The sequence below is a fragment of the Crinia signifera genome, chromosome 3, assembly GCF_055691185.1.
Source record: "Crinia signifera chromosome 3, ASM5569118v1, whole genome shotgun sequence".
Classification (NCBI taxonomy): domain Eukaryota; kingdom Metazoa; phylum Chordata; class Amphibia; order Anura; family Myobatrachidae; genus Crinia; species Crinia signifera.
This window is the reverse complement of record NC_139219.1, coordinates 139,119,330-139,143,867: the sequence shown is the minus strand read 5'-3', so window position 1 is coordinate 139,143,867 and position 24,538 is coordinate 139,119,330. Positions and strand designations below refer to the sequence as shown.

Genomic DNA, 24,538 nt, shown 5'->3' with positions numbered 1-24,538 from the left:
TGACTTCCAGCGAGACTGCTGGGACAAGAAAACTGAAGGCATAAATACTGGTGTAAAGTAGTTGCTGTGTGCAATCAAATGGAGCACTTCAATCAGCTACAGAACTGTTAATGTTTTTTAAATAATCAATGTTTAGCTACAGTATAATAACCCTTTTAATTAAAGGAGTGCCTTATTAGAATCTCCAATTCCCTGTCCGTGTAAGTCACTTTTCCTGCCTCAGTAAGCTTGGGCAGCTCAGTGATGCTTTAACAGAGACATTAAAGTTTTGTTGGGCATAATGAAATTGTTCACACTGTTTGTGGACCATACTTATTATTGTTCCCAATTTTCTGTAACAAGCGTGCAACTTTGCGTGTGAATGGGCCTCAAGTGACCACATCAACAATACTATAGTCATTCATGGATAACAAGTCATCCTAGACATAAAACATTCATGAGAGGACTTAGAAAGATTAACATTGTATGGACTGAGAACAGAACATGTTCAACTGGCTGAATCTTCTGAGTTTGTCTTGTTAGAAGAGCAATTATTTCATTAAAGGAAAACCTGATTAATGGCTACACCACAAGACTTTTAAATAATACAATCCACTGTGTGAGATAGATACACACACACACACACACACACACACACACACACACACACACACACACACACACACACACACACACACACACACACACACACACACACACAATCACATACATATGTGTATCCACAAGTCAGGCACTCCGGGTATTCCCTCTAGGCACCTTGCTGAGGTGCACACCAATATTCAATCCAACAACAACAAAAGAGGCGGCACTCACAGGCTTGCAATGTGTAAAAACAGTGTGTATTTCCATATATTCCATTGCAGACTGAGCTTCAGATGTCCGAATGCAAATATTGATTTTACTCTGAATGTGTTTATACTGCTCCAAACGATAATGCTCTGTACGTAGTAGGGCAATTTCATTTGTGAGATATGTTTGTACTACTCACAATTATATAGGTTTCCATTACACACGTCTGGCACAGACAATATGTCCACTGACCAGGACTGAGCACAATGTTTAGTTTCATACAAACAAGAAAATGGGAATGAAAATGTACATAGTTCTGCTACACAATGAAATGAAAGGCTTTTTGTCCTTTCCCCAGGAAGCAGTGCATTTTGTTCGGAGAAGCAGCCACAGAGGTATAGTCAATCATGTAGTCTAACCAGTTTCTATTGTGTGCCACAGTTATGTGGGGTACACACCAGGACGACCACCGTCGTTCACGACCGATAGACGACCATGGAACGATTTCCCTTGGACTTCCCGGGAGCTCCCAGGCAGTCCCCAGCAAACGATTAGCAAAAATTGTGTTTTTTTGCGGAACGATCTAGATCCGATCCCGATGCGCCCGCGATGGTCGTTAAGACGGTCGGATCGCTGGTTTTTGTTTTTTTTGCAAGAACACATGCGACCGTCGTCAGATGGGCCTTTGAAATTTGAATGAAGGGGCTGGACTAGCAGAGGGGGAGGACTAGCAGAGGGGGATAGGAATAGCAGCAGCCATTTTAAACCAGTGTATTTCTGCTTTGTTACTAGTGAGGCTTGGTTTATACCTGCTGAACGCTGGACATAGCTATTTACACATTACTTTGTTTTGCCTGCCATTACAAAGTGTCTTTTAACCCTGCACTATGGAGAATGCAGTGATGGGTAGTCACCAGCAACAGTACCTGCTCTATTATGCAGTTTTGAAGCTCAGGCGTCAGAGAGCCCAGCGCAGGAGAGAAAGATCATGCTGGACAAAGCAGTGGCTACTTCAGCGTCAGACTCGTTCGCACATGCCACTGCTCAGGGACATCAGGGAGAATAACCCAGACGATTTCCGTAACTTCTTGAGGATGGATGATGCCACATTCCAGGAATTGCTGCGTCTGGTGACTCCCCACATCGAGAAGCAGGATACCAAGTATCGCATGGCTATCCCTGCTGAGGAACGGCTGGTGGTCACCCTGAGGTTTCTGGCGACAGGACGGTCTCTTGCTGACCTAAAGTTTGGATCCCTCATCTCCCCGCAAGCTTTGGGCCTCATCATCCCGGAGACCTGCAAAGCCATTGTGAAGGTGCTGCAGTACCAGTATTGCAAGGTAAGGATGAAATATACACTGTACACTTTATTGTGCAAACAAAATATTTTTATTTATAATTTAGGCCTAGGACAGAAACAGGTTTTTTAGGCCTTTCATGGTTAAAACATGTAAAATAGTAAATAGATTGTGTCAACAAAAATATATTATAATACCATATATAAAAGATATTGTACAAAAACACACACTATATATAAAGATTTAAGTATGTATGACCCAGTTTAAACTTTCCCAATAAGTACGGGCTACTGTGTGGCAGAGGATGTCTGCCGCAGATAAGTAAAGGCTGCGGCCCACATGGCGCATGGCGCAGATGCAATGGTCCCGGCCACATTGATGTGCGCCATACGCCATGTGAGCAGTGGCCATCACATACCTGCAGCTGAGACCATGTCTGCCGCACAGTACCCCATACTATTGGTAAAGACAAAAGGGCAATAAATGGAGTTTGCTATCCAGATTGAGGAGAATCCTGTTCTCCCTCTGGTAATGCAGGTACAGGTAGCAGCATATAAAAAAACAAAAAACACACTCTGGTAACTTCTGGAACAGGCACTTACAACAGTAGGGATAAGGTACTGTGTGGCAGAGGATGTCTGCTGCAGATATGTAAAGGCTGCGGCCCACATGGCGCATGGCGCAGATGCAATGGCCCCCGCCCCATTGATGTGCGCCATACACCATGTGAGCAGTGGCCATCACATACCTGCAGCTGAGACCATGTCTTCGGCACAGTACCCCATACTATTGGCAAAGAAAAAAGGGCAATAAATGGAGTTTGCTATCCAGATTGAGGAGAATCCTGTTCTCCCTCTGGTAATGCAGGTACAGGTAGCAGCATATATGTAGAAAACCAAGACAAAAGACACTCTGGTAACTTCTGGAACATGCCCTTACAACAGTAGGGATAAGGTACTGTGCGGCAGAGGATGTCTGCTGCAGATATGTAAAGGCTGCGGCCCACATGGCGCATGGCGCAGATGCAATGGCCCCCGCCCCATTGATGTGCGCCATACGCCATGTGAGCAGTGGCCATCACATACCTGCAGCCGAGACCATGTCTGCCGCACAGTACCCCATACTATTGGTAAAGACAAAAGGGCAATAAATGGAGTTTGCTATCCAGATTGAGGAGAATCCTGTTCTCCCTCTGGTAATGCAGGTACAGGTAGCAGCATATAAATAAACAAAAATACACACTGTGGCCCTTGTGTGGCAGAGGATGTCTGCTGCAGATATGTAAAGGCTGCGGCCCACATGGCGCATGGCGCAGATGCAATGGTCCCGGCCCCATTGATGTGCGCCATACGCCATGTGAGCAGTGGCCATCACATACCTGCAGCTGAGACCATGTCGATGGTAAATGATAAAGTAGCCTATTTTTTAAGACAGATCCTCAAAAACAGGACACTCTGGATCTTCTATCAGTAAAGAACTGTAGAATTGACGGTACTGGGGGGGTTGAGAAGGCTGTGTAGGTGTTGACTGGGTATGTGTTGGAATTGTGCTCGACTGGCCTGCTACGGTGGCAGGCGGAGTAGGCACTGGTGATTCTAATGACAGTGGTGTGTCTGGTGCACTACCAATGCCAACTATTTTAGTGCCACTGTTGAGATACCCTAAACTGCCATTATACACCAACTCCATGCATAACTTTTCAAAAGTAAGTTGCTGGTCAGGAGCCATGTTGCGAACACACTCTGCCACATAAGTGAAGTAGTTGTCATGTTTGTCCGGGTTTCTTTGCAGGACTTGATGTGCCCGCATCATAAATTCTTCATGTGCCGCTGCTTCTCCTTTTTTTCCTTTGCCACGCATTTTTTTGGCACGGGGGAGTGGTGGAGTGGGTTCCAGGGTGGGTGGCGGAGTGCGTGCCGGAGTAGGAACTTCGTTAGATGTGCATGCATTATCAGATAGGACAGATAGGTCTGGGGTTGCAGGTGGGTAGTCACCAAGCTGTAAAAAAATTGAACATGTTTACTAATCAATTCTATTTACTTCTAATTTCAGTTCCCTACCAGCGTGAATGAATGGAAAGTCATCGCAGAGGAGTTTGAACAGCGATGGAACTTCCCAAATTGCGGTGGAGCCATTGATGGCAAACATGTCCGCATAGCCCAGCCTATCAATAGTGGTTCCTACTATTTTAATTACAAGGGCTATTTTAGCATTGTACTAATGGCTGTGGTGAATGCCAACTATGAGTTTATCTTCCTGGATGTAGGAAGGAATGGCCGTGCATCGGATGGTGGCACTTTCAAGGACACAAAGTTCTACGAAAGGCTCATAGCGAACACCCTTCACTTGCCGTCTGTCCAGGAAACTAAACAGGGGCTTAACTTTGTTTTTGTGGCTGACGAGGCTTTTGGCCTGCACGAGCATGTCATGAAGCCATATGCGCAAAGGGGCCTGAACCATGACAAAAGGATCTTTAACTACAGGCTATCCAGGGCACGGCGTGTTGTGGAAAATGCTTTTGGCATCCTGGCAAGCCGGTTTCGCATTTTTCACACTGCCATTAACCTGAGGGTGGACAAAATTGACTGGGTTGTCACGGCGTGCTGTGTCCTGCACAATTTGCTCCGCAGAAAAGCCACACAGCAAAGGGCTACAGGCACAGCACTCCAAGAAGACCAAGAACTGCCAGAGGAGGTAGTGCAGATATCCTCCTTGCAAACCCCAACACAACGCTACACAGGGAGTGCACGAGCCAAACAGGTGAGGGAAGAGTACATGGCCTACTTTAATGGGGAGGGCGCTGTGGATTGGCAGGAGGAATCAATTAGATAGCCAAAAAAATAGACTCACCGATGCAGACTGCGAATTCTCCTCCTCCTCCTGCGCCGCGACTTCTTGGTTTTCCTGTTCGACCATAAGGACTACTCCTGTCCTCATCGACTCCTGGCTGAGGGTGAATGTCAACCGGTCATAGTACCAGAGCGATGTTTGATACATCTCGTCGACTCCAGCACCAGACTTCTTTGCAGCCTCCATCTTCTTGTGTTCCTTTAAGAACACCGTGCGCATATTCTGGATGCGTTTCCTCACCCATTCAACATTGGCCTCTGGGTGAAATGGAAGACTGTAGCGTGCCAACTCCTCCAAGGCTTGGTTTCTTTTCATTTTGTTTGAATACTCCTTGGATTTGGTTCTCCACAGGCATTCGTGTGTACGATATTTTTCAATAAACCCTTCCAAAAACTCTTGTTCCTTTGCGTTGGACATTGGGACTGTAAAAAGATAAAACCATTTTAGTTGTTATAGTTATACCCATGTTTTGTTTCATATTTAAATTTTTATAGTTATAGTTACCAGTTTACCTAGTTCTTATGTTTTAAGTATTTAAAATGTTAATAAACTTTTATGAAAACCACTATACATTTTATTGTGCAGATTGCTATTCACACACACAGGTGAATGGGGCCTAGCAGAGAGGAGTGCTTGGAATACTGCAATGGTGGACAATGGTTTATGTATATATATCTATATATACACAAACACACACACACAGGTGAATGGGGCCTAGCAGAGAGGAGTGCTTGGAATACTGCAATGGTGGACAATGGTTTATGTATATATATCTATATATACACAAACACACACACACAGGTGAATGGGGCCTAGCAGAGAGGAGTGCTTGGAATACTGCAATGGTGGACAATGGTTTATGTATATATATCTATATATACACAAACACACACACACAGGTGAATGGGGCCTAGCAGAGAGGAGTGCTTGGAATACTGCAATGGTGGACAATGGTTTATGTATATATATCTATATATACACAAACACACACACACAGGTGAATGGGGCCTAGCAGAGAGGAGTGCTTGGAATACTGCAATGGTGGACAATGGTTTATGTATATATATCTATATATACACAAACACACACACACAGGTGAATGGGGCCTAGCAGAGAGGAGTGCTTGGAATACTGCAATGGTGGACAATGGTTTATGTATATATATCTATATATACACAAACACACACACACAGGTGAATGGGGCCTAGCAGAGAGGAGTGCTTTGAATACTGCAATGGTGGACATTGGTTATATGTATACACACAGACATGGGGCCCACCCAAAAAAAACAGTGACATGGTCGGGTGCACGGTTGCCAAACCAGTGCTTTATACACACTATATACATTGGTGGCAACAGTGGGCATGCATAGAAGAGCATTGGGAGTGCAAACATACCAGGTTGTTGTTCTGGGAGATGAGACAAGAAGGAGAGTCCAACTGCTGCGCCAGCGCTGTTTGCTATGTGGAAAAACATGGCGCCGGGGGAGTGTTTAGGAAATGCCACTCAAATAGGCTGGATCAAACGACGGACGCACCGACGGACGGACGACGGAGGCGGCAAAAAACACTCACGATCTGCATACGATTGACGGTCGGTCGGCCTGGGATTGACAGATCCTACCTGCAGCACGTAGGACCAAAGATGCGACCAAACGAGCGGCGTGAACGCGCATTTGATCGGAATCGGATCAAATAAATGTCAAAAACACACGATAGTACATACAATCTGCATACAACCGGTCGGAATTGGATCTAAATTGACAGAATCGTGCCCTAGTCGTCCTGGTGTGTACCCAGCATTAGAGAAAACAGAGTCGTCATATTTGCTGCTTACAGCATATCACACATCACCTTCATCACTTTAGCAGGAAAAGGTACAAACCATTAGAAGTATTAATGCAAAGGATCCATAAATATTTTATTTATGAATAAATAGGGATCATTACTGTATATGCCATACATTTTCAGTTTTTATATTAAAGCCCATATACGCACACTAAACCAGGCCTTTACCTTGCTGTCTGCAGCAGTGAGGAGGTGCCGGCCGCCACAGTCAGATGTGTTCGGCGTCCTACCCCTGCTTCTGCAATCATATATGACCCTACTCCACAATCACAGTGACAGCAGTGTTTGGGGAGGGGGGAAGCTTGCTCCAGTAACATGCAGAGCGGAGGAGGGCAGCAGCAGGTGCCCAAGCATCTCCTGTCCTTGCAGTGCCTGCTTTGCCTCTCCTGCCTCTGGCTCACACAAGGCTCTGGGAAACATACAGAGAAGGGAGGGGGCAGAGTAGGGGACATACAGTGAATTGGGGACATACAGTGAAGGAGGGGCAGGCTGGGGGAAATACAGTGAAGGGGCAGGCTTGGGGACAGAGTGAATGGGGGACCATTCTGATGTGATTAATGATTCAAACAAGGTCAGGCTGAATGGTCGGCCCCCACACATTAAGGCTGGTTTCACACACTCAGGCTCCTGCCGGACGGTGAAATCCCGCACGGCCAGGGAGCTGTGCCGCACACACTAGTTTATCATGGAAGGGATGGTCACAGCCCGGCAGCCGTCCCTTCCAGTGGCGGGATCCGGCTGCGGCCGGGCCGTGGCCGTCCCGTGTGAATGGACACAATAGTGTCCATTCACAACTAATGTGTGCGGCACGGCTCCCTGGCCGTGCGGGATTTCACCGTCCGGCAGGAGCCGGAGTGTGTGAAACCAGCCTTACACTTCACCAAATCTGGCCCTCATCGCAAAAAGTTTGGACACCCCTGAACTAAACGATGTGTGGCACCACTGACATAGTTAATGATATCGGGGGTGATCCCGGACAAACGATCTAGTCCAATATACACTGACCGATATAGTTAATGATATTGGGGGTGATCCCGGACAAACGATCTAGTCCAGGCACACAGACCGATATAGTTAATTATATCAGTGTTGACGCCGGATGAACAATCTAGTCCAGGCACACCGAACCAGATTGTTAACACTGTTGTTCAGTGACGTCACCCGGCTCTCTGCTGTACATGCAGTCGTTGGTTATAGTCAACATCGAGCGTCATGTTCAGAGTACAAAGGACATTGTTAACAATGCGTGGAAGGGCACATCATTAATGATCCTGAGTGTACACACTAGATGATATGAACAAAATGTCATTAACATTACTATTGTTACCAATATATCATCTAGTGTGTATGGGGCTTAATACAGTTCTAGTTAATATCCACCTCAGAAGTTTGTGTATGTTTGTAAAAGGAAAACAAGGACCCATTGCTCTCACTTAATCCACCAACATATTTATCCTTAATAAAACAGACCATGTGCAGGCATAGCTCTAGTAGGGTCATGGTATCATTTATGAAATATGTTAACAAATGTTGACTAAAACTGTTAAGTGTGAAACTTTTATTATTGTGTTTATATTATTAGTAATGTCTTTATTTATTTACCAGAAATTGAACGAAGAAAACGATGCATCACAAGATTAAACCTGCCAATGTATTCACAATCCAGCATTTTAGTCTCGAGGGGCAATTAATGATGGGAAGCAGCTGGGCAGATGAAAGATAATGACAATGCATTGACATTTGATGTCATGAACTCATAGGGGACATTTATTTAATGTATACAATATAGAGTGCAAAGTATTATTATATGAAACATATAAAGAAAAACCCAGCTACAAAGTGTTATATTATTAGCAAAATGCAAGAATCTAAAAGAAAAAATTAACATAAATGTAATTCATGTATAAAAGGATGTCACAGTGCGGATGATGTAAAAAGCAGTGAAAATAATGGAGAATTTAGCAAGTGTAGATGTTGCCCATGGCAACCAATTATCTGCTACATATAATTTTATAGAATGCACTTGATAAGCGTTACCTCAAAGCTGATTGGTTGCTAAAGCCACTTCTCGACTGGCTTGCATCTCCACACCCCAGTGAGTGTAATGTTCGATGAAGCACATCACGTACAAGGAAACAAAGAAATAATGCTTACTCTGTCCACCTTAAACCTCAGTGGCACATCAACAGTTTTTGTAGACTGAAAGCCTTCTTTTCATCCATATTCCTAAAGCTGCACCAAGCTCAGAGTGCTCGCTCATGTGGAATAGAGAAAGAAAGCCAGGCAAGCATTAGCAAAAAAGAACTCCCCCATTATTATTGTGGTTTTCTTGCTAAATACAATTAATTAGGGACAGAATAGCCATATAAAGGATAATGGAATGAGAGGCCGCCACCTTTTACAACACATGTACTGTAGAAGAACCGACACCCCGGTTACCACTGCACGGAACACAAATGTGATGTATAAAATGTTATCCCTTAACATTGGTCAGTTTTATATTCCTTAGGCAGAGTCTACACCATGGAGATGTACATGCAAAAGGTATGGGTCATTAGGTTGACCCATATTAGTTTTCCAACCTAGGATTGGAAAGTCTACACAAGCATTCGGTCGTCAGTCAAAAGGTCAACATGAGTTTAACTATTTTTGTCCAGAATGTTGACAGTCGACATGGACACGTGTACTGTGTCCCTTTTGCATGTTTTGCTGTGCACGTCATGCTTCGGCCCACTATTTTATTCTCACCATGCCTGTCGGCAGATGTTGGCTCAAACAAAGAAATGTGAAAAACTCATGTCGACCTTTTGACTCTCGACCCAATGCTTGTGTCGACCTTCCAACCCTGTCGAACTTAGCCATGTTGACCTATGTCATGTGTCAACCCAATGCATGTCGACCTAGTGAACCTATCCCCTTACAAAGTAGGCCATCATAATCACCAAGGCAGCACACAGATCCATTCACACTTCTTATTTAAAATGGGCCTACTACACAGAGAGGACACTACTGTATGTCACAACAGTCAAACTCTTTTTGGCTTTCATATTATTTTTGGGCCCAGCGCAGCAGGTTATTGCAAGGAAGCTTTCTAGCAACACAGAGGTTCCTCTCATGCTCTCCTGAGCATCCTCCATAGGAGCAGCAGGATGTAGATTAGAGGGCAGCGTACAGAAAGCCAGCTGACCCACACACCTAAACACAGCCAGCTGAGCACATTCATTTACTTCTCCTCCTCCTCCTCCTCTCAGCTGTGAACCTGCACCACAGCCCCCTCACGGGGACAGAACTGCATACACTGCATTTATTATACCATGTGATAAAATGTTTGCAACAAAAAATTCCTTCCTTCCCAATCACTGCTTTTTATATAGTGAAATATCATATCATACATAGAAGATCTGACAACATAAAAAGGAGCAAGGACAAAGGAAAATCCATTTGATTAATCAACAAGAATACTCAATTTTAAACCTAAATTTCTCTCATGTCAATGCACAATGTTATCATTGTGAATAAAACGCCAACACTATTTTGTTACTTGTCAATAAAACAGATTATTTACCTGTAATATTTATTATTAACAAACATAAAGCATCTTTACGGAACCTTCATCTCGAGTCCAGTACCCAGTGTGCATCTGTCAGCACTGTACAAGGAAACTCTTGCAGACAAATCAGACACTACTGTACATGAGAGCCTGCACTCTGCTTCATACACATTACATAAAATGTACGCTATGCATCCTTCAGACTGTAACCTTACTTGGCCAGAACTCGTTTTCATCTTCGCTGTGAAACTTTTTCCTGCCATGCTTCCTGGTGATAGAGTTCCCCATTTTAAAAGTGAGAGGGATGAGTTGCTCGTCTTCCTCATTGCGATAGGCCTGCCACTTGTCTCGGTGGAAGCAGCCCACCATTGGGTCTGCAGGCCAGCAATGAATGTATGCAATCATTCTGAAGTGTTCCCAGTGCAGAGGATGGCCTAGTATTCCCAATGGGGGGCCTGTAGCAGGAGTAGCCCAGCCTTTTCCTTTCTATGCTCACAAATCCATGGACAAAAGGAGCAGATCAGCTTCACAGATCATAGATTCTAAGAATTTGTGATCTTCAGCACTTTCCACTTGCTTAGAATCCATCTTGCATATCTGTAGTGGATGGGAAGTTTCTAATGATCCAGTGAAGTAATAAAGTTAAATGATTAAAATCTCTTGTTTGTTTGTTGAAGAAATTATAAAAAAAGAGAAAGTGACAAAATGATATATTCTTACTTCATGTTTTGCCAATTAGGCGTCTGATAACTAACTAGACCAATGAGACAAATTGTCTAGATCCCTCAACTACTGTTCATGAGGGAGAATGTTCTACAGATCTCATTCATTGGTCTATTCTGAGGAATATACTTTCGTAACTCTCATCTACTATTCTGTATCTGCTAATCTAAATCTCAGATTATGCTACTGTGTCCTTAATACTTATTAGCAAGGCCATGTCCACAGATGGCATTATTACAGAAGATTATGTATAAAACAAAATAACCATTGTACGTGCGGGTCCTCACACTGGTTTCTTTTTACTATACATATAGTGTATGCCGAAACTTTGTGGGAGATTTTTTTTAGAAAGCTTCTAGAAAATGAAGCATGCAATAGCTAGAATCTGATTGGTTTCTATGAGTTTCACTTAAAAATAAATATCAGAGCTAGAAACGGATTGGTTGCAACACCTCCACTTTTCCTTTTTTAGAAGTTTTAGTACTCAGTTGTTTTGTTTCTGCAAATAAGATGGATAGCAAAAGTGATGCTTAGGGCAGAGGTCACACAGTGACAGGACCAGGCACACAGACAGGGGCTATTAGACATGACAACAGCCACAGTAGAAAAAGGACACATCTGTATCATACTATATTAATGCAAAGATTCTCCCATCCAAATCGGGTAGTGACCAAAGCTTGGTAAAGTGAAGTACCAAGTAGATGACAAGAATCTGATTCTGTGCGCAAGGTACACTGTTTTATATGGGATGGAGGGCAGGGTAATCGAACTGGGCACATGGTTTTATGATAGGCAACTTGACTATCACGTGTATGCGCACTCCTGAGACCTGCAATGTCCAGTTAAAAAAATGCATGGTGGAGCTGGATGCTGGGAGGCTAGTTGGCTGCTGGAAGATGTAGTTATTTCTACTACTGTCTCCGGACACACACTGGGAAAAAGAGGGGGGGGGGGGGGGTTTGACTCACAGGTGAGTAGTTAAGGCGTAATTAAGCTAATTGGAAACCTCCAATTGCTAATTTTGTCATTAGGGAGGCGAGGAGGGAGATCCACAGGCACCAATTACTTGCATAAGCAAGTCCTGATGATTTTTCCTAAAAAAAATTAAGATTTTAGGAAAAAATATCAGACTTGATCTGGGAGTGCAGGAAAAACAGATAAACTGATTTCTATGTCATTTCCCCGACATTGGAATCCCGACTGTCATGAGCCCGACAGGGGGGTGAGCACATTCTCCCTCTATGTGCGTTGCGGACCCCCCAAGAGGGAAAATAGGCCCTCTATGTCAGGATCCCGACTGTCATCCGGTGCCCATTTTATGCCCTTTTAAATAAGAAAGCCCCAGGGCTGTGTCAAAAAATAAAATATGCCTCTGTGTGATGAGAAGATCAGTTTACATTCATGCTAAAATACTTACATGCTGTTATCATGAAAAACATCTGCACAGTCTGAAGATTTTTGTCAGTGGACTTAAAATGGATTTGAACCTAAAGAATCCTATATATAAAAAGCTACTGCTGCTCCTCACCTCTATGGGGTAAATTCAAGTGTTGTGCTAATAGATGGCGCCGACAGAGCAATTAAAAAGTTTTGCTCCTTTCAGCTACTTACATTACTGTTTGCTGGTATGGTGTTCCATAATTTTAATGTAATTAGTGAACTACGAATTAGAAGTGGCCCTTTTAAAATGTTGGGCACTGCTTCACAGCTTGGTGTAAGTTTTTCAATCTAGGAACATTGCACTCTAGTATTCAAGATTGAGGTCATGTGGCTTTGCAATTCATTTAAAGCCTACATTTATACCCCTTTCAAACATAACAAATAATTGGGTCGAACGACCCAGATCCCATTCACCGCTATGGAGGAGGCAGCAGTGTCAGTGCTGCATCCTCCTCCTCCATGCACAACGGGACGTTGCTCTGCCCGCCCCGCTCCTGCCTGATGTCAGCACCCTGTCAACCGGGTGCTGGCAGGGCATGATTTACCGCAAATGCTGGGTCACTCCTGGGTCGAAACCGGGTCCGAATCCCGGGGGCAACCAGGCATTTGCGGTGTAAAAGAGGTACATGTGACCCGGCACTCAAAATGCCGGGTAATTGCCAGGTTGCAGGTCTGAAAGGGGTATAACTCTCTGGATGTGCAATATTTTCTTCTGTCTACAGTTTATAGCAGTTGTGTAATAATCAAAAGATAATAATATCTGTATATATAATTTTTTTCTAGCTTGTCATTATACATGATAATTGGCTTAGACAAACAATCCTCTTGCATAACGGTAATTACCATATGTGCAGAATAAGTATAACCCTCAAGCTTGTAACTAAGGAGACTTTCAAGCTTATTATGAAATCATTCACAATTGCAGTCAGCGTTTTAGGGCTCATTCACACCTATAAAGCATTATATTCCCTTTTCTGCCACTAACTATTGCCTGAAAATAGCTTTAAAAAAAAGGATGAATGATCTCCTATGTGATTGTTCCCACCGCTGAGAGCTAATATTTGCACACAGCACAACTCATACATCATGAAGTAAGGTGAGATGCCTTTGCAATAGATTGTTCAACAGACTATATTGATAAAAGCATAATGTACTAAAAAATCTGCTAAACAAATTACAAGCTAAAATCATTAACGCACACTTTTTCATGAATTTTTACATAAGCCCACCACACTACATAATTGCCTTTTGTTAAGCCTTATGCACGTTTTTAATGGTGTAATATCATTTAGTGTTCCAAAACATTTTCAGGCTTTAATAATTTACTACTCTGGGTTTTAAGATCAGTGTATCTTAAAATGTTATGTGTTGTGCAATTTTAACTATCATGTATGTGCTAATTATATTATTATACTAGAGAATAGTGGTTACGGTTGATAGATCTACAGTGTCTAGATCAGTGGTAGCCAACTCCAGTCCTCGAGAGCTACCAACAGTTCACATTTTCAAGACAACCTAGCTGATGCACAGGTGCACTCATTACTCACCGACACATTTTAAAAGCTCCACAGGTGGAGCTGATTACTTCACTTGTGATTATGTGAGGAGATCTGGAAAACATTATCTGTTGGTAGCTCTCGAGGACTGGAGTTGGCTTCCCCAGGTCTAGATAGACAGTCAATAGGTCGACAAGCAAAAGGTCAACAGGGTCAAAAGGTCAAATGAAAAAGGTTGACACACCTGTCTTCTTCTTACTTAACCATCCATGTAAGCATGGAGGAAGAACATAATAGTGTAGCGAGGCACCAAGCCTGAAGCATGACAAGCAAAGCGAGGGTACGAGTTACACTAACTGGGGGTCTATGTCAACAGTTGTCAACACCTAAAAATATGTGCAATACCTCATGTTGACCTTTTCATGTGTCTACCTTTTTCATGTCAAAGTTTTAACCCGTCTACCTTTTCCAGGTTGACCATTTGACCTATTGGCTGTCTGCATCTAGACATGGTCTATAATAATCTACTCCCATAGAACAGAGTTTGCCAACGGCTTCGAGCGTGTGGATGTCTTCCATCCTTTTGGACTTGAGGGGCCTGCACCCTGCATGTGCCAAATGTCAATCACTTGGTTAATACTCTATTGCTCCTCTCCCTGATGTCATGATAATGCATAGCCAAACAGTGATTGGGTTTTTAGGGGGATGCTTTTACCCATTGTCTTCTATGTATTCTGAATAGCTGCATTTTTCTATACTAAATAACAGTGTAAGGTTTGGCAGCTTTACATTTAGAGCTGTGAAAAATAGTGACCACACTGGGCCAAATATTTACATTCATTGTGTAAAACGATCACTAGATGGATCATTGCAGAATGGCTGCTATTTTCTCTAGGACAAGGAACTCTATAGTCCTGATATTTGAGGAAACAGATTTAAGGGGAATTCTAGACTGAGGGGGTAATGAAGCAGTGATAAAGGGAGGAGAAGTGGCCCATGGCAACCAATCAGCGCTGAAGTAACATCTGTAATTTGAATACTATAAAATTATACAGAGTAGCTGATTGGTTGCTATGGGCCACGTCTCCTCTGGCTCACTTCTCCATTATCCCTGCTTCATACATCTACCCCTGAGTGATACTGTACTTTAATTTTTCTAAACAAAAATGAAATAGCCAGCTCAGGTGTATGAGGTTTCTCTGTGTTTATGGATTCAATTAAGATGGATAATAATGAGTTTATCTAATTGAACTAAAATATAAAATAAAACTTGTCATGTGGCCTTTTCCAAATAGATGTTATACTGTAGGTAAAATAATTTGTTTACATGACATAGACCTCAATATGATTTGCATGTGCAAGCAGTAATGGATAGAGGCACATGCAAGTGATCAAACTGAGCCATAGGGGTACATTTGGGAGTTCTATTGAAGATGGGATGTTGCCCATTACAACTAATCAGATTCTACTTCATATTTAATTAGGACCTTCTAGAAAATAATTCTAGAATCTGATTGGTTGCTATGGGCAACTCCCCAGAGTCCCAGAGGCAGGAGCTGGGGGAGTCTATTGGGCCCAGAGCTGGGGGAAGTTGTAAAACACACACCCTGTAAGCAGTGGTAGTTGTGTCTGCAGTGGAGCAACAACAGATTTTGCACCCCCCGTTGTTGGAAAATTTCAGTGCCCTCCTCCAATAAAGTTAAGACCTTCTAGGCCCCCCCCCCCCCACCCTGCTTTACCCCCATCCGCAACTGTGGCTGGGATCCGCAGATCTGCTTGTCTGCGTCCTGACGCTCTTCCTGGCTCCTTATGAAAAAATGTCCCTTCCAAAATGGCCACCCCCTTACAGCAGACCATTTTTAAGGATGCTAGAGAAGGCATTTTGTAATGTACATTTTTCATAAGGAGCCAGGAGGAGCGCCGGGACACAGGCAAGAAAATCTGCGGGTCCCAATTCCCGGCCAGAGACGCAGCAGGTAAGGCAGGTCCTGGCAGGTGAAAGCGTAACAATAGCCCCCGCAGACCTCTTGCACCCAAACGTAGTCAGCGTTTCCTCACCACCATGGGGTCTGCGGCGCTATTGTTATGCCACTGATTGTCTGCCTGCACCCCCAAGCATCCTCTGTCAGAACAGAGCATTGAAACTAAAAACATGCACTATCTCCACCACCCCAAACATTTTGCCAAATTGGCCTCCAATTGTATAATGAGTGTGGTCCTAAAGGAGGGGTGTGGAACCTCAGGCCCGGGGGCCATATGCGGCCCCCATAGCCGGTCTGAGTGGCCCTCCCACCCGCCCGACGGCTTTGCCAGGAGTCAAGTACAAGGGAATTCTCACAAGAGGTCGGTAGTTCTCGCGAGATTCCTCTTAATCAACAGCAGCCGGAGACTGTCAGTCCTATTCAGCGGCAGCCGCTGGAGCGTGAGACGGCTGCAGCAGGACAATTTGTAAGAGAAATTTTTACATATGGCTCCCGAAGGATTTTTTCCCCCATACAAACGGCCCTTGGCACAAAAAAGGTTCCCCCACCCCTGTCCTAAAGCATTGTCATATGTGGACCTAATAGACCATTTTTCACAACATCTGACTATCTGGTAAGCAAATGATCACTATTGGCTTGTGTGTGATCATCTGCTGACCACACTAACAGCGATTCATTTCATCTAGCCAACAAACGGATCTGTATCAACACACAACTGCTGAATGACAGGATTGGGTTGTGTGAGGACAGCAACTTAATTTATTTATATTTTCTTTCATGTATTTATCTAAGGAAAAAATTCTTATTGCAACCTTTTTATTTGCAGTTGTGTTTAAACGGAGCTCACGAGCATATGGATACACTAACATAACAAAGTACCAAGCAGGCAAGGAAAGTCGGAGCATCGGATAATCAGACACTATGGTTCACTTTAAACATCTGCGTGTTACTGACGAGTACTCTACCTTCACCCACAACCCTGCTGTGTGCACAGAGAAAACATTTGTTTGCAGAGAGCTCCCCCTTCCACCCTCAGTGAGCTCCAGTGCTGCTACAGAGATGCAAATTAATATAGTGGTGTGACTTGTTTGGAGCGTCAGAGAATGGGTGCATACACATGGTACAATCTGGCTATGGACGATTTTGACTATGCAATTTCCCTTGAACTACCTGGAGCCCAGAACCACAGATTTTGACTACATTTACTTGTAATTTTGGCTATGTAAGATTTTGACTATACCAGAACAGTAAACAAAATTGACCTGCACAATCTATTTTTACTTGCGATAAGGACTTCACGGGGCCACACATCAGCATCACAAGTAGTATAGGCACCATGCTATATGCACCAACTATTCTTCAGATGTTGACTATATAATCAAAATGGGAAGTACATATCACACAGTGTGCATGCACATATTAGCTAGGTCATCTCTTGCTCTTGTGGCCATTCAGTGACTGCTTGCAGCCCCAAACAAACCCCACAGTGTTTATGGGCCTGTTCACAATAACAAAATAATTTTACTTCTTAGAAAGGACTGCTAATGTTTATCAACAAGGCCAAAACTTGGGGGTCACATGTCCAGGGTGCTGGATGTGATACCCATACCTGCATGGAGATGCCAGAATCCTAGTTTCAGCCCTGACCAAGTAATTCATTATACATGATTGAGTAAAACCTGCCTTTTACAGATGTGTCCACATACTGTACATCTATCCTTCGTGCGCTACAAGTTGTGTTACACATAATGCAAGAGCTCTAGGTGACTGTAGTGCTGAGTGTTTTTGCGTTAAAAAATGGTCTTTTTCAAAAGTAGTGGAAGCACAAGCAGTTTCTGCTGATTAAAATAATATGCAGCATGTCTATATTTTGAGTGTGACTGCATACAAAATGCTACATTATAGCGTTCTACTAGAAAACATTGTAATGTAGCATTTCTAATACATTTTGTATGCTTTGCAAATAAGACCCGTTTTAACGAAAGAGTTGATGCTACAATGGCATGACTACAAGGGCTGTTTAACTCACAAGGAGGCTAGATGTATGTAGACACATCTGTAAACTGCATTAATTAACAATATAATATAGACTCCCAAGTCTATACTAAAAATAATTGTCTAACTGTAGGACAACAATAACATCTTATAATAATATATTCTTCATATATTCTGAACTACAGCGCAATTATATTCCTCCACTAAACAAATATAGCATTTTGTGAACAAAAGGTTTAATGTGTAACATTACCCTGAGATTTCACGACTCAAGTTACATATAAGCAGCTGTATAAGCATAGAGGAAATTATAATCCTTCAAACTCTTTCTTTGTGTTGTCAGAGGGACAAAGCCTGTTGCTAGGACACAGTATTTTAATGCGGTACACCTTGCTGGCAATCCTTCCCATTCATAAGACGAACAACAAATGTTATTTGCAGGGTTGCATCTCAATATTTACAAGAGTTTTTTCTACTTAAATAGTAAACTATAGTAAAAAATAAATAAAAATGTATATTATATATACACACACACTGCCTTTTAAATGTAATATTTATTGGTTAATAGCGAATTGCCTTCTTACTGTACATGTAATGAATATACGTAAATGTGTGTACAATGTTTTGTTTTGCGAGAACTGCTTACTTTATTTTTTACACTATTATCCAAGTGTAATATAGAGTGTGGTGCCAAGCTAACTCCTTCTTTAATTGACAAAACCATGTGCACTGCAGGTGGGCAGTTGTAACATGTGCAGAGAGAGTTAGATTTGGGTGGGGTGTGTTCAAACTGAAATCTAAATTGCAGTGTAATGCTGGCCACACATCAGACCAACTTTCCTCCAGCCATCCAACTAGTTTTTTGGATTGAATAAAAATATAGTGTGCACAGGATTGCAGTTGTATGCTGCGACACAACCCAAAAATGGCTGGGTTTTTACTGCCACTCCCCCTTACCTACCAGAAATGTTGCCCAACTGTCAATCAATCTAGGCACAAATATTTGCTGCTTGCCACTACAGTAATGATGATGAATGCGCGATTACTGATAATCGTTTAACTCTGATAACATCGGCATAGTGTACAATGCACAGGGTATATAAGTCGTTCCAGATGTGTGCGCATCCTATACAATCAAGACCCTTGCCTAAGGACAAAAAATATACCTGCAGAGCACATACCCCCTGTAACTGCTTGGAAGTCACTGCTCAATCTAATAGGGAGGAAGCTGTCCTGTTATTGGATATAGAGCTACATGGAATCGGTACATCTGTCGACATGGTTTTAGGTCAACAGTCATTAGGTCAACATGAGGTTTTCACTGTTTTTTTACCCGAATGTCGACACAGTCGACATGGACACAGTTGGAGTTGAACCGCATCGCTCGCAATGCTTCGGGCACGGGCCTTGCTACGCTCGGCACACTATTTTATTCTCCCACCACGCCCTAGTGGATGGTAGGGCATGAAGTACCGTCTGTCGGCACAAAAAAAAAGTAAAAAACTCATGTCGACCTAATGACTGTCGACCTAAAGTCATGTCGACCTTGACCCCTGTCGACCTTTAACCCTGTCGACCTTGGGACCAGTTGACCTTCCGGGGTTGACCTAATGACTGTCGACCTAAGTGTGGTCGTTTCCCAGCTACATATGCAGTTTGGACTTGCACAATAGTGCTCTGCAATGGGAAGAATTTCTCCTTCCTGGTGTATGCAGCAGGGCCACAGCCATCTGAATAAATTGAATAAATCATACAATGGTTATCACAGAACTGAATGGCAAAACAATCATATCGGAGTCATCAGGTTGGCAAACATCGATTGCCATCCCTACTTTGCACATTGACTTATAGCATGTGGATAAGTGATTGACACACTAACAAAACAAGATCTGACCACTTTTACATGGTTCCATAGTTTATTAGTCCAATTTGTGATTTAATGTATTTATGAAAATAGCCCTTATTACAGCGATAAATGTCATTTGTATTGGCACCCAATAAGGTGACAGCAGATATGGTATACTGAACACTGAGGGTATAACCACAGCTATAGTCCCAGGTTCTCCAGCAAGCCTGTAAGCACAGAGCAGTGCTAGTACTGAATGCATTACATTGCATATGTCATCACTGCCACAAAGAGGAAAATAGACTGTCATCTGCATTACCATCAACTAGGTCTGGTCTCTACAATGTATGAATAAGACACAAAAACATGGTTCTATCCGGATCCCCCGACCAGGCGCTACCTCTGGAGTATTCTCCTTAACAATTGAACACTTGTTGCCAGGTTTCCTCCACTAGAGAAAGCCAGACAAGTTTCATGACTCAGCAGCAACCACAGGAGAGAGCAGGAAAAGGACATTAACCTTTTAGACGTGAGAAATAAAATACTACTGTAATGTAGGCTTTCACTTTTCTGGAAGATAAAAAAACAGCTAGCTGCTCTTGGTCCTAATTGTTGTTCAGATCCATAACATCTATTAGAAGTTAACGTCAAATAAAACACAGCTATATATACTAATACAACAAATCACCAGAATGGCAACTTTACACTTGACCGATATTGATATACTGGACTGTAAGGAGCTGATATATTGGGCTTTCCATCACTTAACATATAAAGAAATGCATTTAAGTCCTTTCTGTAGTTTTCACTCATGTCTTCATCTCTCCCTCCTGGGATACATTTGTGTACCATGCAGAACGTGCAGCAGGGCTATGACAGGTCAGAAAGCAAAAAATGTTAGCAGCCATAGAAGTCATTGGAAGATGGATACACTTTAAGACCTTGGGGAGTATTTATGAAAGCATGGAAAGAGATAGCGTTGAGAGATAGAAGCTGATTGGTTAGTGCTTTAAATCTGTATTATTTAAGTTAACAAAAATGTCAGTTAGGGGCTTACGTATTAGTGCTTTGTGTCTCTCCACTTTATCTCTCTCTATGCACATTATGCAGTGGTTACATTTTTGGAAAATAAAAAAAAATATGAGATGGAATCATCAGTGCCAAGTCCCTGCATTGGTTAAAAGGCACAGTGATCTCTCTGGTTACATGCGTTTTAAATAAAGTTTCTCGCGGCCACTTATATGGAACCACTGTTAAAACACAATATACAAGCAAGCCTGACATGTATTAGTGTTTTTTGTCTTTTTACATGTACAGCAAATCTTACTAACTCAGGGCTGGGCAACACCGGCCCTCTAGATGTTGGTGAACTACGCATCCCAGGATGCTTTGCATTAGTTTTGCTATGTGGCCATGCTGAAACTGATGCAAGGCATGCTGGGATGTGTAGTTCATCAACATCTGGAGGGCCGGTGTTGCCCAGCCCTGTACTAACTGCTTTGGGGCATTTGGATGTTAAGGTACATGCACAATGTGCAATTTTGGCTATGGACAATTTTGACTGTGATTTTTCCCTTGAACTCCCTGGAGCCCAGAACCACAAATAGTGACTATACACAATGTGTGATTTTGTGCAAGTTTGGCTACATTATGTATGATTTTAGCTATTCAATGCACTAGTCTGCGGTACTAACCCCACAGTGGCATGCTTTGGCATCGCAACCTGTATACTCACGGTGCAATATGTACTATACTTTCTACCATTATGGACTATATAGTTGATATCAGTGGTTCATATCACACCGTGTGTATGTCAAGTCATTTAATGACATGATGTAGCGGTTCATGTCTGCATTACTAATAGGTGTCACCTTCACAACCTCCCCGAGATGCGTTATTAAAAGTATGCCCATAGCTGACTGGGTGTATATAAGTGTGCTCTGGTACTTTGGAAAAGTGGCTGTATGTTCTGAAGCAGGTTTCGGATTGGCTGCATGGCTGGGATAAAAAAAATAAGTGTCCTCGCATTTCATGTTTTTTTTAAACCTGAGACACTGCTTTCTTATATGCTAAGTCATTATATTCCTGGATATAGCCTTGAAATAAGATAAAGTGAATCACTGCTATCAGTAAAGTCCATTAGACAGAACTGAAAGGTGCCTACTGGGTCTACTTGTAAAAAGGCGGCATATAGATAATGCGTTGCAGGACTGCTTATTTTGCAGGACAAATGTCTGACACATCGCTATCTTTACCCTTACAAAGAGCTCAGTGTTCTGATTCATATTACCTTTGACCTCTACTTATGAGTCATTCTATTGAGAAAATAGGAAAAGGTGGGCTGTTCCTAATAATCATAATGATTTACTGGAGCGTAAATGTCTGTAACCTCTGCAGGACCTATGTATACAGACTGCTAAACCAGTGTAACATCAGCTATACATATTTGAAGTGATGTGGGAGCCTTGAGTTGCTGGTCCAGGAACAAATAAAATTAGTCATGGTCAAGTGAGAGCCAAAACCAGGGCTAGTGGCTACCAATTATAAAATACCTGACAATCACAACTGTACACCACCTCACATAAAACTGAAAATAATTTAGTTAATTTAATATAGGTTTTACAAATTTATCAATAAAACACTTTTATACTAGGGGTGCTGTGAAAAAAATGCTGATATTCTAACGCACCATGATTCAGGAAAATTTGGGAACCACTGAAGTAGGCTCCTCCTGAGCACTAGCACACACACACACAATGAAAACCGGACCATGCTCTATTTCCGATTCCCCACTCGGGACAGCATACAAGCATGCGGAGCCTGGGGTCTGTGCCGTTAGACACAGACATCCTGGACCCAGCTGACCAAGTACCTTCAATTAATCTGAGTAAGCTTCAGCTTATACCAGTGGTTCCCAAACTTTTTGAATCACGCCACCCTACAGTAATCAAAATATTTTTTCACGGCACCCTTAGGCCAAATGTTTGTTACCGAATATTTTATAAAAAAAAATCTTAAATTAAGTAAGTTGCAATTAAACTAAATTCTTAGGTCCAGTTATGTAGTAAGGAACATGATTCGATTCGCTTCTGTTTACCCACATATTTTTTTATAAGTGGAATGCACAAGCACTGATTTTGCCTATAGCATTGACCAAAAATAATTTGAATTGATTCTGGACCACCAACCTGAGGCACCCCTGAATGTAATCTGAGGCACCCCATGGCACACCGTTTGGGAACCACTGGCTTATACAGATGGCTGAGGGCTGGAACCATCAGGTTATCCATTGCTGCGTCTTTGGAATGCAAATGCTGGTAGGAGGCATTTGTAAGAAAGAGACACCTCTCGCGAATACAATTTTAGTTGTGTGGTATTGCACAGCCACTTCTCTGCAGCTGTGCAACACCCTACAAATCGATATCATGTCCTCAGTCAGTCTAAGTTACTAGTACTAACCTGTTTAAGAGAACAATAAGCATGGAACGCAAAAGCAAATGTATTTGTAATGGACAAAACCACACGCACTGCAGGTGGGGCAGATTTAACATGTGCAAAGAGAGATTTGGGTCGGGTGTGTTCAAAATGAATTCTAAATTGCAGTGTAAAAATAAAGCAGCCAGTATTTATTTTGCACAGAAACAAAATAACTCGTCTAAATCTTTCTTCTTTGTTTTTGCGTTACATCTGCCCCACCTGCAGCGCGGCATGGTTTTGGCCCTAGAGAAAGAATTTACTCTTGAGATCCCTGCTGAATCAGGCCCAAAATGCTTTATAGTTACCAAACAATGATGATTTACAGAGCCAAAGGGTTTTTCTTATTGTATAAAAAGTGTCAACAAAAAGCTTTTATCATGTAATATTTCAGAGTAGTCCTAATGCTAAGAATACACATATAGAGGAGCAAAGCTCACAGATGGCAAACGAGCTAAAATGACCTAATCTCTCATTTATATGACTGCTTATTTGTCCTTGACCTTTTTACACACTGTAGGGGCGTATATAAGAATATGAAGGCGTATTTGTAAAAGATTTTAGTACATAACCGTTTCTCATAAATGTAGGGCATATACCTATTTATGAAACATTTATGCGATTATATGATTCTCTATAATGATACGCCAGAAGTATGACAGTGCTCCCTGTAAATTCCATAACAAGCTCCGTACAAGGTGTGTTTGGTTGGGAGGGCGCACCTGGCAGTATACACTAATACTATATACTGAATGTGTCTTTCCCAACGGATGATGATATGTATCCACTGATGTTTAAATAATACAAGTCCCAGTGTCAAAACTGTAAGCAATTGGTAACTTGCAATTTTACTCTTAGTCGGGAGGTCAGTGGGCATTAATGAACTTGAACTATCTGTGGCCCGTTTTTAGTTCTAAAAAGGACAATGTTGTTAGGTGGTTGCTGAGTAAATAGTTTCCAGTACAATTGGGGCAATCAGTTTCAATTAGATTTTTTGTTCTAGTGTTAAAATTAGAGATGTGCGAGTTCGGTTTTATCCGGATTTACTCCGCTCTTAAAACGGGATCTTATTGACCCTCCAAAACATGTGCCAGTCGATAGCTAATAATAGTATATATAATACTTGTTTATCTGAGAACAGTTTACATGAAGACATTTTATGTAATAGGGGAGCTACATTTTTCTTTAAAGCATGGTTGTAAAATAATGGCATCCCAAACTTTCCAGTCTTGCTTCATACACTCAGCA

The 24,538-nt window shown here is 42.3% G+C and overlaps 1 protein-coding gene across 8 annotated transcripts in view; it reads right to left on the bottom strand.

The window, feature by feature from the left end:
• The window catches only part of NHSL1 (NHS like 1), a 208,339-nt gene that overhangs the window by 59,825 nt on the left and 123,976 nt on the right, over positions 1–24,538 (bottom strand). The window contains exon 1 of one of the 8 annotated variants that reach the window (XM_083176596.1): positions 10,550–10,718. The exons of the other annotated variants lie outside the window; for them this stretch is intronic. Coding sequence (XP_083032722.1) covers positions 10,550–10,703 — 154 coding nt within the window. The 5' untranslated portion in view covers positions 10,704–10,718. Of the gene's footprint in view, positions 1–10,549; positions 10,719–24,538 lie in introns of those variants that run through there. 8 annotated transcript variants of the gene reach the window in all.